We start from the raw sequence: 19,226 nt of genomic DNA, 5'->3' as shown, positions 1-19,226 counted from the left end.
ATTTTTCTACATTACACTTGCCTCTACTTAAAAATATTATGTATCTGTTTGCATATCTTATTGTCTATTTCCCCTACTGGGATGTAAATTCTTTGAGGAGGAGTTTTGCTGTTTTATTTACTGCTGTATTCTAAAGCTTCTATTGAACACTTAACTCAGAAATCTGGCCTTTGCTGATTGGACTAAGGGAGGGCATAGAACAAGAGAAGGATGGGGAAGCAATCCATATAGTCTGAGCCCATTAGATAACTGCAGAATGTGAGTTAAGAGATATAAAACACACAGATGATTAGAGCTGCAAGTCCTACCAGGTTCAGGCTACAACGTGTCACGGTAAATCAGAACCCCATCCATGCAGAAGTTATGGCACAGCAGAGGGAGAAGCTGGTATTGGGAGAGAAGGATGGAGCAGCTGTGAAGAAAGGAACCCAGAGAAGAGCTTTTGGGCCCCAGAGGGAGGGAAGGGAGTAGCTGCCCCAGCACTTTCCAGCAGCGTGGGCCAGCTATACCTCCTGCAACTCAGCATCTTGTTGGGTTCCTGTAGTTTCCAGCACAACTCCTCACTTTGAGCTCCATGGAGTGAGTTTCTGTTCCTTACAACTGCATGCCCTCTGACGGCAACAGAATGTCCAACAGAACTTTCAATGAAGATAGAAAACGTTGTGTATCCGTGCTGTCAAATACAGTTGCCACTACCCACATATGGCCACTGAGCAGTCAGAGCACCTGAGACACTGACTTCTACATTCTACATCATTTTAATTAAAACCAGTATTCATACAGGGCATATTGGACAGCACAGCTCTATGATTATTACCACAAAGGCTCAAAGATAAGCACAATCAGTACAAGATAATGAAAGAGCTGGAAAAAAAAAATCCGCCCAAACCCAAAACAACTATGATGATGATGTTCCAGAACTCAAGCAGAGCATATTGCACAGCACCAAAAATTAAAGAATGTTAAGGAGGATGAGTCTGGTAAATCCAATTGGTTAAAGTGTTACTGATTTTTCCGTGCGAAATACCTGGATTCAAGCAACAGGGGTTAAACAAATGAAACAATCTATTCAAAGGCAAATTTTCTAGCTACTAAAATAATGGAAAAAAGATTAATGACATGGGAAGATGTTAATAATATAAAAGTTAAAAATCATAAAATAGCAGGGTTCCCAATTTTATAATATATACATATGCCTAGATATCCAGGTTTTGGGATCATGGGTGATTTTTATTTTATCCTTTGGCATTTTTTAAATTATTGGAATTATCCACAAAGAACATACGCTTTTAATAATTATAAATAAAGGAGCAAAGGATATGCTTAACACAAAAAAAATGGCTACATCTTTTCAAGTTGCATTATAAACCAAAGTGATAGTAAATATTACAATAATTAGCCACTCTGCCTTGCTGAAGTTAGTCAAAGTCATTCACATTTGCCTCTCCTCCCTTTGAGACATACGTTTTCAGATATGTTGAAGGCTTATAGCTGCAATTATAGATATGGTGGCCAAGCAGCAGAGTCTGCTGGCTGGGTCTTCTTAGAGCCAAAAGGAGGTCTGTTCTGTGATGGATTAACCTAGATTTCCCACAGTCAAACATGGGACATGTTTAAAAGCTGTTTGGAACCCTCCTGCTTTGTCAGGCTGGATTTCTAGGATGCTTTAACTTAAAGTGGTCTTTTAGGGACCACTAGGTGGCTCTCTGTGTCTCCCACCGGGTGAAGATACACTGGATTAACTCAGGCATGGATTTATCACTCATTTTCAGGTATACACTGAAGCATTTCCTTATGTGTGAAACACTGTGTGAGATGACTCAAATTAATTCCTTATATAGCATCAAAACAAGAACAGCTCTCCATCTGAACCTATTAAATTCACAACATACAGAAGCAAATTCTTTGTTTAATGGAATCCCTGTGTAAGTACCTCTGGCTGGGACTGAACAAACAGAATTCTGCAATCTGCCAGACTGTGATATTGTTAGATGAAGACATGCTGGGCATCTCAGTTTGTTTATGGAAATAAAACATTTTTTAATTTTAGTTTTTAATTTTATTTTTTAAACATTTTTTATTTTTAATCTGGAGAGTATTAACCCAACTTTTGTTTGACTTGGCTTTGAGTTGAGGTTTTCAATACAAAAAATACCAATAGATTATATGTAGGTTTTGCAGCCATCAAGGTGTTTAACACGAAAAGTTCTGCTAATGACCACCCCTAGCTGAGAAGAGAGTAGTGACAACCCATTTCCAAGCCATTCTTAGGAATAGTACTGAAAGATCCAGACTGAGCCCTTGTTTGGAACTATACAGACTCAGCCATTGGCAGAATGTTGAAAATATAAAGCTAGATTGCAAATACAAAGGAAAACACCACTTTTTAATACAGAAATATCATCAACTCAGAGTGCCCAAGTTTCAAAAAGCCCTGCCAACTCTTGAGTTTTTAGAAAATTAAAAAAAAAAAAAAAAAAAAAAAAAGATTTTCCGCTTTCCTGTCCTTTGATGTCAACACCTAGCTGGACTGACAGTAGGGCTTTCTTAAATTGTACCCTGTGGTTTCTAAAAATTTTTAACCATTAACCTTGAGAGAATAAAATATATCAAAATGTTACTCAAGGTTATCTGTGGACACCCATGGGGAGTAGTCCATATATATGCATTACTTTTGTAACCAGAATAGCAACAGGCATGTAAAAAGTCCCTCAAAGTTGTATGCATCAAACAGTTTTGATATAGTCAGCATTCAGTAAAACACAGTTGGCCTTATGGGTATCCATTTTCTGTAAACCTCAGTATATAATAGTGCTATTGTCTTTAAAGTTTTGAGCTAACATATGCCACAAGTCAGTTACATTAGTACAGGTAAAGCCTGTATGAAACAGCAGAAACTTCTGAACCTTCAATTCATGTCAAATTAGAGTCTGCCCTCTCTAACAACCTCATTTCCCCCAAGAAGTCTAAAATGTCAACTGGCTCATGGTTCTATTGTTCCTTAAGATTAATTCCTGGGAGCCTCCTGTGAGAAATTAGCATAGTAGATAAAGCAAAATTATGAGTTCCTCATACCAACGAATAGAAATAAAACATTATTTTTTTACCTCTGATCCAAAGAGCCAATCATTCATGACCAATACAAAGGAGCAACTAGTTGAAACCAGACCTCAAAGTTCACTTTTTTTGCTAAAGGACTTTACATATACCTAAGCTGAGGGTGCGATTCAGTAAAATGGAACTCTAAGTGGGGTTTCAAAACAACAGTTTTCTTTGTTCTTCTAAGGGTTGGGGCAAGGGAATTGGATCTCCTAAGCTTGAATACACTGTGCATCTTGAAAATGCATATGGAGGGGTGCCTGGCTGCCTCAGGCAGTTGAGCATCGGACTCTTGGTTTTGACTCAGATCATGATCTCAGGGGTCATGAGATAGATAGAGCCTGTGGGCCAGCTCCATGCTCAGCAGAAGTCTGCTTGAGATTCTCTCCCTCTTCCTCTGCCCTCTACCCCTGCCCTGCCCCTGCTCATACCCTCCCTTTTTCTCTCTCTCTCTGGAATAAATAAATCTTTTTTAAAAATTAAGAAAAAATGCATATAGAAATACTCTGGAGAGCAACCCGGAATATGTGAGTTCTTACTCTGATAATTTCAGTTTTTATTAACCTTGCCATGTCAACACTTTGTATCAAAAGAATGAGCATTATCATAATAAGAACACAGAGTGCTCTAGGTACTGTGCTTAGAACTTTGCCTACATGGTGTCATCCTCACCACAACTTTAGGACATAGTCATATTTTATGGATCAAGAAATTGAGAAATATTTCCCAAGGGAAGAGGTCTAGAGAGTTGTAAAGCTAAGAGTCAAATACAAGTCCGTGCTTCGCAAAAGCCTCTTCTCTCAATTCCAGCTTTGTATTTCTTTCATTTATTACTCTTGTCTCATTTGAAAAGTAAAGGTAATAAATACTACTTGTCTTGCTCACCTCACAAAGTAATTGTGAAGATAAAATGGAAAACAGATGTGAAAGGACTCTGATAAATCTAAACATACTCTACGATTTATTTTTTCCTAAAATCTATATTTTCATATTGAAGTATCAAAAGCATTGGTGAGGAAATGTAAAGGTGACTTATTTTTTTCTCTTAAAAATTTTTTAAAAATATTTTATTTATTTGAGAGAGAGAGATCACAAGTAGGCAGAGGCAGGCAGAGAGTGAGAGGGAAGCAGGCTTCCCACCGACCAGGGAGCCCGATGCTGGGCTCGATCCCAGGACCCTGAGATCATGACCCATCTGAGCCCCCCAGGCGCCCCATTTCTCTTAATATTTTTAATCACGTAGGCAATACATACTTTTTTTTTAAATAGAAGTGTGAAAAAAATAAATAGAAGCATGGATAGGGAAAAAATGGACTTCTATTTTCATTTTTATAAATAGAATTCTGGACTTCATTGTTTCCAGGATCAAGGTCATACTTTATATAAATTATATAAATCTTTTTTCTATCTCTGTATCAACGTATTTTCATTTGAATGGGTATATAGAACTCCACCATAAAGATATATCATGATTCATTTAAGTCAATTCCTATTACTGGTTATTTAGTATGAAATATGCTTTTAACAATCAAACTTGAAGTAGAGTCTCCCTTTTATCCTCTTTTCTGAGTTAATTCAAAAGCAGTGATGGATCCAGTCTGTACTTGGATTGTAGGCTAACAAATACACTGAATTTAGAAGGAGCTATTAGTCTGCTTTTCCTCTTGGTGACTTCTGTTTTCCTAGAATGCATAGCTCCTCATGTACTCTGTATGTTGTATACATTGTTCTCTGCCTCACAAGACTGTTAGAAGGATTCTGAGAGCACATTTCTGAAGACCTGAAGACCTGAAAAGCATAAATGCTACAAAAATATTTATGATTGAGTTTTTTCCTAAATCTGTGACTCAAATGAAAAACAACAGGGCATAATTCAGCCTGACTAAAAAAAAGAAGTCATCCTGTTTCTTTACACTTGAATCCTTAAAGGCTCATCTCTACCAGGAGACCATCCCCCCCACCCCAGGCCAGCCATATACTAGCCTTTCAGTGTCAGTATTTACCCCGACTAACACAATACAAGTCCAGGTCTGTATGATCAGCCTGCTCCCTCAATGCAGGAGATCCCAGTGTCCCCTGAGAGTGACCGAATCTTACACATTCATAAGGAGAACTGAAAATCGGGCTGAGGTGTTAGGCTGGGTTAAGGGAAGGGGGAAGGTGAGAGCAGGGACAGGCAGCTGGCTTACTCCTAGTTCACCTTTTCCCCATTGCTCTTTTCTCCCACTCTCCCATAAAGAAAAGATCTGAGAAAGACAAATGAATGGTTTACTGATTCCCATTAGTTTGTTATTCATGCATTCACTCAAAAAGCAATGTGGCAGATGCTGAACGGTCTTTCTTCCTTCTTGCCTAGTTTTATAGATTCAGCATCACATTTCCGGTGTTGTACACTTCCTCTATTTTTCTGTGTATATGAGTGGCAGTAGCTAGAGTCGGCAGGGCAAGAGACAATGAAAGTCTCATCTCTACATTTAGTGATATCACCAAAATTAACAATACCTTGCTATGAGAGCCCCCCCCCCCCCCGCCCTCCATAGTTCCCTAGGACAACGGTACTCAGAGTAGCTGGTTTGCAAACTCTTATTATCTGTCCAGGATGAGATAAGGAGCTTCCCCCAGCTCCTAAAGATTATTTACTTATTTGACAGAGAGAGAAAGTGAGAGAGAGAAAGCGAGAGAGGGAACACAAGCAGGGGGAGTGGAAGAGGGAGAAGTAGGCTTCCTGCAGAGCCGGGAAGGAGCTTTTGCCCAGTATGAACCAACACCCTACTTTTTTCAATCAAGAAAAACTTCCGTGAAAATAATATCAGATGAGCCAGATGGAGAGGCCATACTCTTAAGGAACACTCTATTATTGTTAAGTTTGCTTACAGGAAAAACTTCTAACCAATCTGAGAGGCCAACATTTTTGAAAAACCTTGGGCATCTTACTGAGGCTTTGATGGCAATACCTAAGGGTCCAGAAACTGTTAGATGTGTCATAGGTGGAAATTTGCCCTCGGTATAGAAATAGTACCTATGGCACGTCTTCCATTTTGGGGTAAATGTGCAACATATTTAGGAGTCTAGTTCTTTTTTTTTTTTTTTTTTTCCTTTTTTGATGGAGGGGTAAACCTACTTTTTTTTTTTCCTAAAGAGAAAGAAAATGAGGGATTGGAGGGTAAGGTGGAGGATGAAGACATGATACACTGTAAATCACATCCTAATTTGATTGGTAACTACTAATGAGAATTAGTGAAAAATTAAGACTTGGATGATTCTTATCGGACCAACACTTGTCTACCAGTTGTTTGGCTAACACTATAAATTTTCCCAAAGTACTTCGTTTTTTTATCTGACTCACAAAACAACTCTGTCAGATTGGTAAGTACCTTCTTTTGACGGATAAGCATAGATGTTCAGAGATGAAGGCACTTGCCCAAGATTACATGGCCAGTAAGAGGCAGAGGAAGCCTGAGAATCTTTTGACTGTTACTTAATGTGCCTCGCATTATATTGTGCTCTTTTAACCAGCGTTGACTGGAATGTGACTGGAGGTATTCATGAAATAAAGTCTAACGGTACAAAATCCATGGTGGATTCTACAACACCCAAAGATAAAGTTTTAAGGAATTAAACAATGAAACTGGTCTTCAGATGATGGAGATACTTAGTTCAGTTGATTTGATCATAAATTAACTCCAAAATGGAATAGTCAAAGAAGGTCAAGACCAAATATTCTCTATGATTACACTGTGGCAGGCACAAGAAAAGTGGGTGAGACAGATTAACTGCCCTGTGAATGTATCTGCTAACCTCTTCTGATCTATTCATCTGGGAAAAAATTTAAGTATTGTAAAAACAAAACAAAAAAAATCCCCAAATTAAAAATAAAAACTTACAAATTAATCCCGTTTCTGTACCTCAAGAGGAGACTGTAAAAGATCACTTCTAAGAAAAGTTTTGTATCACTTGACATTTAATTTGAAATCATTTATCTTCAAGTCAGCAACAATTAGGTGCTACTATCAGCCATTCATCATGAATTAACAGAAGAATATATTTCCCCCAGAGGACAGAAAGCAGTGCTTTGCACAGAGCAAGTCAAGGAAAACCAATACACTTGAGAGTAGATCTTTTAAAAATAAATGTCCTTTACTTGTCCCCTAACGACGCACCTTAGACATATACATTAGTCTCCCCTTGTTCGTGAGGGACACATTCCAAGACCCACAGTGAATGCCTGAAATCATGAATAGTACCTATACTATAAATACTGTGTTTTTCCTATACACACATACCACGATGAAGTTTAATTTATAAATTAGGCACAGTAAGAGATTAACAACAATAATAACCAAATAAAACAATTGTAACAATATATTGTAATAAAAATTATGTGAATATGGTCTGTTTATCAAAACATCTTATTGTATTGCACTCACCCTCCTCTGGTGATGATGTAAGATGAAAAAATACCTATGTGATAAGATGAAGTGAGGAGAAAGCTGAAAGCATTCTGATCCGGCGGGAAGCTACTACTGACCTTTGACACTACCAGAAACTACTACTGACCTTTGACGCTATGTCAGGGGCGGAGAAATCATCTACTTCCGGGACCAAGATTACTGGCACAACCTTGGCTAAAGCGGAACTACCGGCATCCCCTACTTTCTGAAACTCCATACTTGGCCACTTTGTTTTCATAAAAGCGAAAATCCCCTTCTGAACTTTTTCCATTAGGGAAAGCAGGTGCTAATGTAAGTCTTTCCTCAACGTGAAGTTGTAGTACATGAACTCACTTTATGCCACTTCGGCTTGCGAAAGATTTTATAGGACTGCTTTACTTTCAGATAGTGGGGGGAACCTGTGCCTTAGTGGTAATATTGTTGTGGTCCCTGTATCAGACAGAAGTGGCACTGTGCTAATAAATAGCCAAACTAATAAATAGGCTGAGGTATTTAGTACTGTGTTGTCAGAGAAAAGGGACCATCTAAGAACACTGTATTTCCATGGGAATAAACATATTAATTAGCATATACGGCTCATGAGTCTGGCGAACTGTGGTTGGTATGTTCAACTGAAGTTATAAACAGTAATACACATGAAAAAAAAAACCAACAAAACAAAAAAATTGAATACAGTCACTTTTGTTATTTATTTATTTAAATATTTATTTATTTGAAAAAAGAGAAAGAGAGCGTCTGCGCGCGTGCGCATGCACGAGTAGCAGGAGGGGTAGAGGGAGATGGAGAAGTAGAGAAGCACACTCCCCGTTGAGCGGGGAGCCCAAGTGTGACTCAACCTCAGGACCCTGAGATCAAGACCTGAGCTGGAATCAAGAGTCCACTGCTCAATCAACTGTGCCACCCACGGAGGGTCCCTGAGTCCATTTTTGATCTCCTGGGTTTGGATCTAAGCTAATTATTTTACTCCATTAACTCTGCTTAATGGCACCAATATGGAATTAATTTGAAATATACATTTTAGAAAGAAACCTGTATCTGCCACTAACTGAGCAGGTGAATTTCAAGCAGTTAACTTTGGAGAAACTATACAAAAACCCTAGAAGAGACGGTAGTATGGGATGGAAGAGAAAGAACAATTATAGGAACTTAATATAACTTAAATGTAACTGGATCCATATTGAGCATCATTACTTGAAGGTCGTGGGAACAGAATTTAGAAGTAAGAAATTATCATTTTAATAGAATGAGTTAGCCTCAAGTGGAGGTTTGAGTGTAAAGTCAAGTCAGAATTTTTTAGATGGAAATGTGCTTTGATCCTATCCTATGTGGTAATGTTGTATGAACTTTTATTATGTAGTGATAATACATATGATTTCTGAAAGTGGGTAGTTTATTATCTTACAAACTGGTGGCCTTATGTCTTTGTTTCCAATAAATAGTTTAGTGAAATAAAACTATAATGCTTTCCTCAGGGTGTTGATCATTTCAGTCGTATCTCTTTCCATTCATGAGCTATGGCAGAACACTATCAAAACCACTATTTATTAATTAAAAGTTTCATATGAAGGAAATCAATCGCCCAAAAGAAAGTGAGAGAAAACACTGTTGTCGTTACTGCTCCAAGCAATTTTGATTTGTCTGAATAAGAGATACAATTTTATTTTACTTCTTTGTGTGGACAAGTCCACTTTCCTCTAGAATCCTTTTTTCAGGCACTGATCCAATCAATGTATTGGGTCACTGGGGAGTAGAATCCAATGAGAACAGTGGCTAAATTAGACCACTTTTATTTAATGTATAAAATGACTCTGACATTCTTTAATATTTTGAAAAAAATTTTTTTTAATCACATCAGGGTATGGGAGAGAAAAGTCTACTTTTTAGCAGACACAAGGGAAAGATCAGTTATTTTTGCTGAAAGCAGATTATGGTCATATCCTAAAATTATATATTATGGTGACTTGACATTGAGTTGGACATTCTTAATATACAACCTTATAGAATGACATGTAAACGATATACTAAAAGTAAAAAGTTAGATATGTTGGAATTTAAAATACAAAGATAAATGAGAGACCATGTCAGTTGGGCAAACAAGATCTGAGTTAATATAATAATCTCTCCCTTTCAAGATGTGTCATGAAAATAACAGTGACAACAGTGATTTAAAATACATTTCTGAATTGAAGCACAGAAGTAGATGTGCTTGGCGGAGTGTTCATTTTATTGGCAACTTGTAAGGGTTGTCGCCAGAAGACTGTTCCCACAGTGGTCTTAAAGCTGTGAAGTTGTCTGATTCTAGACGCTGCTTCACGGTTTCTCTGGTCCCCTAGTTGTAATGTGCTGGATACTGCACAAATCCATCATGGAACACAATTTCCTTTCTAACTAAGGAACACTAATTTGGGGGAAATTCTTGCTATTTAAGACCTGCCAAACAATCTACAAATGGGAGTCTGGAGACTGTGAACACTATTGGCAACTTATGAAGTATTAGGTAATAAAGGAGCAATGATGAGAAGCACGTGATGCTGACTCTTGCATTTTGTTCAATCTGATTCTGCATATATATTAATAATGATGCACCCTATGGATGCAATTTCATGTTTATAACACTTTGGCCATTGGCAGCATTGTGCACCTGTGTTTTCCCTGCCTTCCCATCTGCTGCCTACAGTCATTCAGATTCAGGTGACGGAAATGTTTTAGATAAAAGTTAATTAGCCTGCACTCTGCAGATCAAATCTCTATAGTTCAGCATTAAATAGCAATCTTCTGGGCAACTGCTGAAAGTAGCGGGTGCCCAGCCTTCCTAAGATTAAAAGTGTAAGATTAATTTTTCTAGAAAAAGAAATCTTTGGTACTCTCGCGATATTTTATGCATAGAGTCTACCAAACTTTTCACTTGATTTTGGCCTTACTCATTTTAGCTTTTATCTCTGTATATATATCAAAAGTGGAAGAAAAGAGATTAGAATTATTTTTTTCCTGCTAAAGGGATAGCAAAATGATATGTAGAGTTAGAAATTCTCCAGCGTCTGGACTCTTTTATTAGTACACTGACCAAAACTTTCCTTAGTTCCTCAATCTTTACCATGGGGCCAACACAAATTATCTATTTGTTTCATAAATATTTGTGCAAGGCTTAATGAAGCTTGATATTTTGATTAAAAAAATAATGCACAAAATGCATTAAACTCCCATTGCTGAGAGGATCCTGTCCTCTTTAAATATGTACATTATTGTCAATAGTAAGTTCACAAATAGCTTATTTTACTGAAAATACATTCAATTTTTTAACCTATATAAACGAAAGCATTAGATTCTTCTGTTTTTAGTCCTAAATCATTGAGACAGAAATGGGCTGAACACAGCTACTGCATACAGCCAGTCTCTGGGCCCACATCACATAGATAGTAGGTAGGGACCAAAAAAACCAATCTCAAATGAGTCCTTCCATCGATTTTTTCGCTACCAGATATTAATTCTAATGCCTTTCAATGCCCAAGGGTAATTAACCGCCCTTCTTTACCTATGGCTTCTGTACTATTGCAGATTTCCTGTTTACTCAAAGGAATTTAAAAAAAAAGGAATTTTTTTTCTCCGTACAGCACCCCCCAAGCCCTCAGGCACACCTTCTAAAGAAGTCAGAGCAGATGCAGCACTTCCTGCCTCATGCTCACTTCCTCTCGGGAGTTAAAGGCTCTAGCAAAGTCAGGAATCTCACATCCCCATCCCCCGAGGTCATCTTTAGAAAATCGATTGCTCTCCACGCTCCTGAACTTTGACTTCTACTTCCCTCCAGCATCCAATAGGTTTCCCCAGCTCGTCAAAACATGAGTTGTTGTTTTTTGTTGTTGTTGTTGTTGTTTTGTTTTTTTTTTCTTATTTTCCCCACTTCCTTTCTTCTATCTGTTACCCCTACCTCTTATTTCCGTCCGCACTTAACACTGTTTTATTTTACTTTTACTGAGGCTCTTAAAACAACCATCCATGGGCATGGTCCGATCCTTAAACAGTAATCAAAGTTGTAAAGCCCCAAGTCCCTCCAGACTTCACCCTTCCTCTTTCTCCCCTCCTCCCCTCCATAAAGGTCCCGGCCCCCAAGCGGCGCCCCACTCCTCTCACCTGACTCTCCCGCGGAAACTCGTGGCGCACGATGCTGATCACCGGAATGTGCAGGACGGAGCTGACCAAGTCGAGCTCCATCATCTCACCCTGGCTCTGGGGAAAGGCGAGCAGCGCCGACACCCCTTGCACCACCACGGTGTGGCACACGCTCTGCAGAAAGGAGAAAGGGTCACTGCTCCACGGCGAGCTTGGGGAGGAGAAGGGCAGGAGCGGCAGATCGCCCAGGCCCGCCTCGATGGCCATCACGACTTCCAAAGACAGGTTGTAGGGCAGCAGACCTTCCACGCGGTTCAGGTTGTCCACGGCGAAGAGGAGGGCGTCCCGAGGCCACAGGGTCTCGGCCCCGGCGCCCTCCCCGGGCTTCCGAGCGCGCGGCGGGCCTCGGCCATGCAGGGCGCTCCCCAACCAACGTGCGCCCGGCGAGGGTGCCGCGGGTCGCCAAGTCCCTGGCTCGGGCTCATCCCTCTGGGCGCCTACCCGGCTGCCGTCCGGAGCGCGGCTGGCGACGCGGGGGGCCGTGGTCCAGGGCTGCAAGTGCACCGCGCCCACCCTCACCGCGTGCCCGATGCGCTTGAGGATCTGGCAAGGCTGCGGGTGCGAGGAGGAGCCGGGCACCCCGGCCAGCACCAGAGCGCAGGGCGGCGACAGCAGCAGACAGACCCTGCTCAGCAGCCACCACAAACTCAGTCTCCTCATTACTGAGACCCGCAGGGAGAAAGCGCGCCCCCTCCAGCGCCCGGCTCGCCCCCCCTCCAGCCGCTGCCTAAGGTCTCCGCCCCCAGGTCCCGCTGGCAGCTCACTCTACGCTGCGGAGCGCTCCCAGGAGCCGAAGCGGTCTCCGGGCCATCCAAGTTGGAACCTAGCGCACCCGGGTCCCTCCGCCTCACATCCCCCGCCCGCCCGGTCCCTTCGCGGAGCCGTGCAGGCGGGCGGGCCGGCGCCGGTCACCCGCGGCTTGGGCGCCCGTTCCCTGCTCTCCCCATCTGCAGGGCGGCTCGGGCACTGCGTCCGGTCCCACGGCTGCGCTGGAAAGCCGCCGGAGTTCCTTAGGGGGGCAACGCGACACAGGAGGCAACGCGCTCACTTGGATTCTTTTCTTTTCCTTTTCTGCTCAGGCGAGACCCACTTATTTCCTTGGGGTCGCACAGGAGGCAGCGTTCACGCCCGGAGTGCGAAAAAGAAGCCAAATCCTCCTTGCTCTACCGTTCGCCACCCTCTGGCGGGCTCCCCCGGCACTGGCTTCATCTTTCTTCCTGTCTCGCTACTTCCTCTTTTCCTTGCTTCGCTCCTCTTTCCGCCCAGTCGCCGCCGCCGCCGCCTGCTTCCTCGGAGGAGCGACGCGACTGGCCAGCAAAGGGTGGTTCTGCTCGGAGCGCAAAGTTCTCCCCGCCTCAGCCGGCGCCTCCCTGTTGCTGAGCCCTGGCGCCAGCCCGTCGCTTGGCTGCGCTAAACGCCCACTGATGGTGAGATTCCCGGGTGGCGCTTCCCGCGCCCCTGGAAAGTCTGCTCCCCCAAAGGCGCCGCGGCTTGGTTTGCGAAATTCCGAGAGACCCGCGAGGGCGAGGGCGAGGGCGAGGGCGAGGACGCTGACGGCTGAGCCGCGGAGAATTCCGAATGCGGATGTACCTGAGGAATCTGAAATCCAGTGGTTCGGGAGGCTGGGTTCTAAGAAGCTGGGACTTTAACGAGTAACGAGCTTCTCTTCCATGTGGCGCTTTAAAGGTTTTTCTCGCTAAGGACACCAAAGCCAGAATCATTTAAACATTTAATCTCGGCTGCTTTCTCTCGGGCACGTGGGCCTTTGCGGTTTTTAAGGATCCTCGTGTTTTTAGATTCTCAGAAGTAGATAAGTGAATTTGAAGCAATTATTTGCCCAAGAAATTAAAGAGCTTCGAAATACTTTTGGAGTTTCAAGCACGGTCAACAGCAGTTTCTAGTTTAGACCGAGAGCCCTCCAGATCACTATTTCTAGTAAATTCTTTCATTTGTATGGTAATGCAGTGAAGTCAGTGGTTTAGGATTCGGTCTCTTCCTCCAGGACCTGAATCTGAAATTAGAAGCCAAAGAGAGGGTTAAGGGCTGGCCTGTGGTTTCCACGCGTGCAGTAGATTTATTTTATGCCTTGGTATCCTTTAGAAGGAGATTAGAGACACATCCTTGGGGTAAACAAGACTGGGGACCTGCTGTTCTGAATTTCAGTATCACTTCAAGAGAACCGTGACCTTGGCGATTTATTTCACCTGACCTTGCCCTGCTGTTTGGAGCTGCTAAATTGTTATGCAAATACAGCTAGCTTTTAACTCTGGAGGGCTGTTTTGATTCATGAGCTAAAGTTTCCATCATGCTTTAAATCTTTGGGATGAAGAAGCTCTCGCTAAATAAAATTCCCAAGAAGGCTGCAAAATGAATGCTGTTTTCCTCAAAACAGACCTTTAAAGGCATCTCAGAACAAAACTTTTCTGACAACCAGAATAGCTGCTGCAAGCCTGGGGTGCCAGAAGAGAAAAGGAGTGAAAATCATAATAAAGGATGAACCGCAAGGGAAGGGGTCCCTCCTGAGACCCTAGAAAGCATCCCAAGCATGGAAGCTGGAAATTCTTGCTGGCTTTAGAGGATTCCACTGATTGGGGACTAAATAAGAAAAGTATAGAATTCGTGGTCCTTACATTGCAAGAAAACTGGGAATCTATTAATTGTGTATTAAGAAGATATGCTTCTGTGTGTGTGTTTGTGTGTGTGCATTAAGGAGTGTGACATTCCAGACGATGACCGTGCCCTAGAGTGGTTATCTTAGTACTTGGCATTACATACCTGTTCAAATCAGGTTCTCAATAAAATAGATGGTAACAAAGAATAGATGGGTCTGTGGATTAATTTGATCCTACATTCTTTAGGTTTCTCAAGTCCATGACCACCTTGAGGGACCAGCTGAACTGCCTGTTCACAGGAGGGGTGATTCCCAAGGTTCTGAGGATCCTGCTTCACCAGCTCATGATAAAACCGTAGCTAAATGTTGCAAATACTGAGTGTTCACAGTGACGAAGAGCCCTTCCTCCCTGTACTTCATCTTTTGTTTCTTTCCTGGGCTTTTTGATGATGATATACTGTCTCCCTTTCCATTTTCTTTTGCTGCTTGGTTCTGTTTATCCATATCACTGTCATCTGAGTATCTCTGACATGATTCTTTTCTCTCCTTTTCTCACCTCTCCCTTTCTCTTTTCCCTTCCTTTTTCTCCTCCTTTTCCATGTTTCAATGGACATAACGTTGAGACCTCTTTTAGATTCAGTTCAACAACCATTTATTAAGCTCCTACTCTGTGCCAGGCATTGCTGCAGAACTGTCCTGGGATTAAGACTCTCCTCGGGCTCTCAGTGGCGAGTCTGCTTCTCCTCCTCCCTCTCCCTCTGTGATCTCTCTCGCTCTCACTCTCTCTCAAATAAATAAATAAAAATCTAAAAAAAAAAAAAAAAAAGTGAGGGGTCCAGAGTTGCTGGAGCAAAATGCTCTAGGGTAACTGCAGTGACAGGTCAAGCCAGAGAAGCAATGAGGAGGTGACAGATAATGTAAGCCAATGAAGAATTTTGGCTTCTACTCTGAAGGGAATGAGAAGGTATGGGGGCAGGTGTTAAGCAGAAGAGTGACAGGATTTATGTTTTAACAGGACTACTGTAGCTGCTCTATTGATAATAGATGAAAGGTAGGCGAGGGTAGGAGTCAGGAGACCAGATATGAGGCTGTTGGCAATAATCCACGTGAGAGAGGACATTACTGTCAAATCATAAAACCACTTTATCAGATTACTGTTAATTATTCCAATTCTATAGGATAGGATATTCTATTTAAGAAAAGTTGAGTTATTTGCACAAAGTCATTGCATAGTGAGTGGCAGCAATGAATTTGAGACTCTAAGTTCATCCCAGCTGCATTCTTGGTAGCAAGAATCAGCCAAATTTCAAAATTGGCTCACCCAGAGAAGATGAAGCTCTTTTTATTACCAAATTCTAAATGAGAACTACTGATCTAAGAACCCATGTTGGAGAGTCAAATAAACAAAAACAAATCCAAATGCTCACAATTTAAAATGTGCTTTTGTGCACATCTGTGCTTTCTGGTACCAGTAACCAGTAAATAAAAGCTGAGATATTCTGGAGGTAGCCCAGGAAAGGCTGCCACGAAGGATGCTGTGGGAGTCAGAAACTTGGATTCTATTTTCAGCACCATTTCCCTATGGGTGCAACATTTAACCTCCCGAAGCACAGATTCCTTCTTTGTACTGGGGTTGTGGTGACAGCTCTTGGCTGTTGTCTACACGGCACTGTGTGGACTCCTGTGAACCCTTTCAAGTTCCATGGGAGTGGAAGGCTTTCAGTAGGCCTTTCGGTTCCGTCACATAGTTATAAAAGCATGGGAAATTACCTTTTTTCTTTCCTTTTTGCCTGAAGGATTTCAAGTTCTACCCATATTTAGCTTTGTTTTTGAAGATGGGCAAGAATATTAAATGCCATGTTCCTATCTCCGGGTCAGCCTGTTACGCGATATTAGCAATGTAGGTGGTGGTTGTTGCTGTTTTTATCAATATTCAGATGAAAAAAATGCTCACCCCTAGCTAATAATTCCCTAAGCCCAAATTGTGCCCTCTCCCACATCAATTCTTGTCTCTATTGCCAGAGACCCTGTTGTTATGGGAATCCTCCTGGGTAAAAACAAGCAAACAAAACAAAGGAACAAACAAAGAAAAAACAGAAACAGAAACATAAATATAGAGAACAAAGTGGTGGTTGTCACAAGGCAGGAGGTTGGAGGGGCAATGAGTGAAGTAGATGAAGGGGACAAAGAGGCACAAACTTCCAGTTATAAAATAAATAAGTCACAGAGATGAAAAGTACAGCATAGGGAATATAGTCAATAATACCATAATAACATTGTGTGGTGACAGATGGTAGTTACCCTTGTGGTGAACATTGTGTAACGTATAGAATTGTGGAATCATCGTGTTGTGCTCCTGAAACTAATATAACATTGTATATCAACTATACTTAAATAATAAAAAATTTAAAAAATATGTGGAGTTGATAGAGAAGCGGTGGTAGCAGAATTTGAGGATGGAATGAATCACAGAAAAATCAGGTCAATTTTGAGGAGCAGACCCTAAGGGCCAATCTATCTAAAGCCTAATTATTCTCTTTTTGTTCCCCCAATTTAAAAAAAGCCTGTATTCACTTGATACCTTGTAACACTGTTCTGATATTCTACTTATTAGGTATTAATTTTGTCACTAGTCATTCTCTTCGAAAAATACAAGTCACTTTTGTGATTATGGGATTATTAGGATAAATTATTTAATCCTGATTATTGTAAAATTAATTAATATCCTGTTGGGAATTTCTTTTTGACAGGGGGAAGGAATTCATTTTGCTTTAGAAGGGGATTTAGGGACATAAGAAAGGTCTAGGTAGGATTTCACTAAAGGAATTTTAGGCAACACAAGGGACTGGAATAAGAGAAAAGGAGATTGGGAGCTAGGAAAATGGTGCAAGGAAAGGGAAGCAAAAAATGAGATGTCTTATCTATTTCAAATAATGTTCAGTCTTTGCTGTGACACTGGAAAATATAAAGGGAAATGTTTCCTCCTGTGTTCCATATGATCTCCTACACCCAGGAAACCAAATTCAGGCCAGGACTATTACCTATCAACAAATTAGGAACTGCCAATACTTGTTTGCCTTTCAGCTCTGAGAAAGAACACTGTGTCCTCGGTCTGGTTATTGTCAGGGGAGTAAGTTATCAGTTGTGACAAGTGCGTGGCCTTTTCAACATCTACCAGGATTATTCGCTGAGTGTTTGGATTTCCTAATTCTTCTCCTAAACCACACACTACAGGAAACTCAGATAGGACTTGGAAAGGCCAATGAGGCAGTCTCTCTCGGTCTCTCTCTCTCTCTCTCGCTCTTTTTTTCCCCTTTGGTAATCATTCCAATTTAGTGTTTATCCAAATGAGTTTTGGAATAAAACTTGGCCCATCACAGACCAAACATTTTTAAAGGACTTTTTTTGTGCCCAGTTTGTAGCACAAATTTTAGAGCTGTAGCCAAAGAATTGGGGACTTTTGCAAAGGCTATTTGCCTTCATGGTTCTCATGCCTTACATCCGGAAAAACATTTTTTTTTTAAGAAAAACAATTTTTGTTTCTGAAGGAGGCCTTAAGGAAGGGATTTTTTTTTCCATTGGAAGACAAGAAATATGAAATCTTTATCATTCTAGAGCTTATTATCTTGAATGACTTCCATGTGTGGGACAGTTTACATGCATGATCTTTTAATTTTATGATTCGATAGACTGTGTTATCCTTATTTTATAGATGATGAAACTCATGCTTGGTGAGGTTGAGTCATTTACTAAGAATGGGGAAGCAAAACAGATTTGATTCTCTGAATCCAAAGTCCAAACTCTTTTCATTTCCACTTCCAAGTTTGAATGGAAGCATGATGGTCAAGCCTGACTGGCACTAGAACCACTATCTAGCTAATGTACAGGGATGAACATAATCATAAAGTTACTTGATTACTACTGTCAGAGTATGTAAATGCCAACTCTGGACATTTTAATATATTTTTAAAAGATTTTATTTATTTGACCGAGATACAACGAGAGAGGGAACATAGGTAAGGGGAGAGAGAGAGGAAGTAGAAGTCTTCCTGCCAAGCAGGGAGCCCAATGTGGGGCTCAATCCCAGGACCCTGGGATCATGACCCGAGCCCAAGGCAGAAACTCAATGACTGAGCCACCCAGGTGCCCCCAGACTTCTATCTTGATCAAAAGATTGAAGAGTTTGGATGGTATAAGCTAGATCACTCAAAATGGGTTTGGATATATATGTCACATTTTCATGTGTGAACTTCTGCTGAGCAGAGTTTTCCTCCATGCCATTTCTAGGTGCTACCATTGATGCAGACAGAAAAAAAAATCTCACGATTATGCTGAAGGAGAACCTTCTGAGAACTGAACCTCTCTTTGAAATAAGGGTTAGTCATCTAGAAACTGTTACCGAAATAGAAATGACCTCTTCCAGAATTTGAAATCCCCTCAAAAATACACTATCCCTTTTCTTTTGGTGTACCATCACTGGGTTAGGAAAATCATTTGGAGGTACCTGGGTGGCTCAGTGTGTTAAGCACCTGTCTCTTGATTTCAACTTAAGTCATGATCTCAGGATCATGGGATGGAGCCTTGTATGGGGCACTGTGCTCAACGGGGAGTCTGCTTGAGGATTCTCTCCCTCTTCTACTGCCCCTCCCACCCACTCACGTGCACACATGTGCCTTCTCTCTCTCTCAAGTAAATACATAACTCTTTTTAAAAAAATATCAGTTGGCCCTTACCTCCAACAGTACTATCACTGTAGGGTACGCTACAGAGAATAAACTGAGCAAGACAGAGCAGCAATGATTAGCTTGTGATCACATGGAACTCTACCAAGAACTTAATGGGAAAATTTTTCATCCATCAAGAATGCTCGTCTAATGATTAAGATGAGGCAGGTTGAA

General features: G+C 41.3%; 1 protein-coding gene across 2 annotated transcripts in view; it reads right to left on the bottom strand.

The window, feature by feature from the left end:
* Positions 1-12,803, bottom strand: part of GRIN3A (glutamate ionotropic receptor NMDA type subunit 3A) — a 155,111-nt gene extending 142,308 nt beyond the window's left edge. For both annotated transcript variants that reach the window (XM_046023663.1, XM_046023664.1), the window contains exon 1: positions 11,679-12,803. In XM_046023663.1, the coding sequence (XP_045879619.1) occupies positions 11,679-12,377 (699 nt within the window). In that variant the 5' untranslated portion in view covers positions 12,378-12,803. The remainder of the gene's footprint in view (positions 1-11,678) is intronic.
* Between the last annotated feature and the right edge of the window lie 6,423 nt (positions 12,804-19,226).

The sequence above is a fragment of the Meles meles genome, chromosome 11 (assembly GCF_922984935.1).
Source record: "Meles meles chromosome 11, mMelMel3.1 paternal haplotype, whole genome shotgun sequence".
Taxonomy (NCBI): Eukaryota; Metazoa; Chordata; class Mammalia; order Carnivora; family Mustelidae; genus Meles; species Meles meles.
Note: the sequence above shows the minus strand (reverse complement) of the source record. Positions and strands in the feature narration are given on the sequence as shown.